This window comes from Belonocnema kinseyi, chromosome 4 (genome assembly GCF_010883055.1).
Source record: "Belonocnema kinseyi isolate 2016_QV_RU_SX_M_011 chromosome 4, B_treatae_v1, whole genome shotgun sequence".
NCBI lineage: Eukaryota > Metazoa > Arthropoda > Insecta > Hymenoptera > Cynipidae > Belonocnema > Belonocnema kinseyi.
In genome coordinates, this window is record NC_046660.1 from 10,223,822 (window position 1) to 10,227,648 (window position 3,827).

General features: G+C 26.0%; 1 protein-coding gene across 1 annotated transcript in view; it reads left to right on the forward strand.

Annotated features, from left to right (window-relative positions):
- The window catches only part of LOC117170745 (serine/threonine-protein kinase 11-interacting protein), a 98,680-nt gene that overhangs the window by 54,391 nt on the left and 40,462 nt on the right, over positions 1 to 3,827 (forward strand). The window contains exons 11-12 of the mRNA XM_033357776.1: positions 5 to 56; positions 150 to 268. Coding sequence (XP_033213667.1) covers positions 5 to 56; positions 150 to 268 — 171 coding nt within the window. The remainder of the gene's footprint in view (positions 1 to 4; positions 57 to 149; positions 269 to 3,827) is intronic.

Sequence of the window (3,827 nt, forward strand, 5' to 3'; positions counted from 1 at the left end):
GAAGTTTTAAGTAATCCAAGTCAAAGTAGTATCGAAGTTTTAGATGACGTGTCGAGGTGAGTTCATCCTTTTTTTTTTACTTAATAATTATGTTACATTGTAACTAATTATTTAATTATCATTTAATGCACGAACTGTTTAACATGTAGGTTGAATTTAACCCCAAATCGGAAAAGATCTGAAGAAAGGCGTAATATCGCAGTGCCTTCGGTTTTAACGACTGACACAGCTCCTATTATGGCGGGCCTAACAGAAAGTAGTTCCTCAGGTTTGACTTTATCAGTATTATTCAGTAAGAGGTCATCCACAAATTGCGTAAGGTGTTTTTTTTTCAGAAATTTTCAAACTCCCTTCCAAGTTTAGTAAAGTTTTTATAAACTTACGGAACAAATATCTATACTAATTTTGCCAAATAAATAAATACTCTATTTTCAAGATTTGGTCCCTATGGGTACCCTATTTGAGTCAGGTACTTTGAAAAAAAAACCAGAAAATTTCTGTAACTTTTTCAAATGCGAACAAAATAAAAAACTTCGGGTGCGAATTCGCACCAGTGTACCGTTTAAGAGTTATAATATTAACAAGAAATTTTGTATTGATTTCAGTAATTTAATGGTATTTAAAAGAATTTGAAATACTTGAGGCTATTCTGAAAGATTTTCATGTGTTTTCAAGAGCTTTTAAAAGATATCAAAAGATTCGAAATATTTTCAGAAAATTTTAAAAGATTCCCAGAATTTTTAAATTTATTTCAGTAGTTTTTATGGCATGCAAAGACTGTAGTATTTTAGGATATTTAAAAAGATTTCTGGACATTGTAAAGGGATTAAAACAATTTTAAGGGATTTCCAAGCGTTTTCATAATTTTAAATGATTTTCATATTGTAATAGATTTTTTCAAAGAATTTTTCACAAGATTTCGTAGGGTTTTGGAAATTTGAAGAGATTTTGAAATATTTCTTGCAATTCAGTTGGAATTTATTGTAACCAATCAAATTTTTTTATTCAAAAAATGGCTCTAATTCATTTGAATTCTTCTGAATTTGCTTGAAATGTTTTGTAGAAATTAGTCACTTTTTGTGTTAGAAATTAGTAGGGTTTCCAAGATTTGAAAAGTTTTGCAATTTTTTGGAATTCATCTTGAATTGTTTGAAATGCTTTGTAATTTTTTGAATTAAATAGAATTGAGTGATTTTTTTTTAATTTTCATAAGTTTTAATTTAATTGATCCTGAGGATCGATTCATGAAATGATCAAAGGATTTTAAATATTTAACTTTTTTTTCAAATTATTTGGCATTTTCAAAAGCTTTAAGTTTGTTTGCAATGTTAATATTTATTATTTAATATATTGAACATATGATAAACAACTAGCATATATCACACATATTTAACATATATATTTAATGTATGTGGGGGTAATCCTCTGCAGCTGTGTTTGCGTAAATGCCAACAAAATGAAAAAACTTCGGGTGCGAATTCGCACCAGAGCGATTTCAAAAGGTTTCGAATATTTGAAGAGACTTTCAAATATTTTTCGCAATTCACTTGGAATTCGCTCTGAAGTCTTATTTATTTATCCTAAATCATTTTCAATTCTTTTGAATTTTCCTAAATTCACTAATACATTTCTTTTTTGATCCATCCTGATTTTTTATGAATTTCATCTAATTCTTCTCATTTCTTTTACATTTCTCTAAATTAACTCAACATTTATTGTAATCAATAATTTTTTTCGATTCTTAAAATTATTCCAATTCATTTGAATTCTTTTGAATTTATTTGAATGGTTTTCTAGTCATTATTCACTTCTTGTTTGCTAATTTCAGAGTTACTGAATTCAGTGAAGTGTTGTCAAATTTCCAGATTGTTTTAATTTCATTTACTTTTATTAAATTTTAAATATTATTGCATTGTAAAATATTCCAGTTTTAAACCATTCAATTTGTAATTTTGTAATTAAGAAAAAGAACAATTACTTCAAATTTATAAATATCTGACTGTTTATTTAAAATCAATAATTATAAACTAAATATTAATTACTAAAGAAAATAAATAAACTTTGAACGTTACAATTTTAATTTTTCTTTTTGAACAAATTTAATTTATAAATCAAATTGTTGAATTTTTAAGTATAAATAACAATTGAACATTTATTATTATTATTATTATTATTATTATTATGATTATTATTCCACGCGGACTAATTTAATACAAAATATCGATTTTGGCCAATTTCAAATTAAAAATTTAGAAGCTTTTAATTTTGAAAGGCTTCAGAAAAGTGCAGAACATTTCATAGGAAATCTAAATATGATTTTTTATTTTCAAAAATTAATTTTAAGAAAATATTCAGAAAGATTTAGAAAGATTTGAAAATTTATCTAAAATAAATGTGTTAAATTTTAACCTTTAAAGTGTATACATCGTAAAATTCACGGTAAAGTGTATTGTGGGTGTTCAGTACCCCAGTGTATTTAAACATGTACTGTTTAACCCCTATTTGAATATTTTGACACAATACAATTATCGGATATAGTTTAAGGTACTTTTTATAAGTTAGAGTTGATTTTATAGCCATTTATTTTAAGTTTGTTAAAAAAATTATTGAAAAAAAGGGTTTTTTACTTAAGAATTCCTAACTCATGTAATTTTATTTATTTTAACCTGAAAATTTATGACTATACTTTTGAAATAGTGTACTTTCATTAAAAAATATTGCAACATGGGTGCAAATTAAAATGATGAATCAGATTTTTTGCTCTTAAATCGATTTATTATTATAAAACTTGAGAAACTTTGTCATGTAATACTATAAAAGTACGAGAAATTGAAAAAAGAGACAAAGAAAAAAAGTATGAAATAATTTAAAAAAATTATTTCACTTCATATGATATACTTACGTTAGAAAGTAAACAAAAATCAATAAAATTTCGAAAAAAAATTTGCTCCAAAATTACTTTTTCTCTCACTAAGTGACCCTTTGACGCATTATGCTAAACGACTTTACTTACAGTTAGTGTCTCCAACTAAAGCTAGATGGCGACCCTTACTCAATTTTTTCGAATTAAGTATGGTTTATAAGAGTTTGAAAACTGCTTGGGGTGTCTGACACCCACGATGCACTTTAAGGGTTAGCAAATTTATTTAATTTAGCAGGATTTTAAAATAATTTCAAGAAAAATATTAAAACAATCCAAATTATTTTAAAAGATCTTTAGAGATTTGAAAAAATTTTTTTAAATAATTAAAAATTTGAAAAAATGCAAAACAACATGTAAATGTTTCAAGATTTTGAAACAAAATCTAATAAAATAAAATAAATGAATCTAGAATTTTAAGGAATTTAAAACTATCTACAAAAAATTAACTTCTAATTCAAGAAGTGTTCAGTTCACAACATTTTTTTAAAATAATATAATTTCTCAGTGTCTCGATCAAAAGTGTTATGAGGCACAAAGTCCGAAAATGGACAGTTTTCAAATTATAGAGGATTAAACATCCAACCCGTTTAAGAAACATTACCAAATATTTCGAAAACTGCAGTTCTGCGAAAAAATGTTCCCTATGAAAGTTATTGGGCTGTAACGGGGAAATGCAAAGAAAGTCATGGCTTTAAGACACAGGTCATTTTTGAAGGTCATTCAATGTGAACTAGTCATTTTTTGCTAATATTCAGCCAATAAAGACAAGATATAAAGAGGAAATCAATATAGAACCCATAAAGGCAAGAAATGAGAATGACTTTGTCAATAGCCAGCCAATGAAGGAAAATAATGACAAGGATGTGTTCAAGACATGTCCTTCTTGACTCTCACGTAACTTACG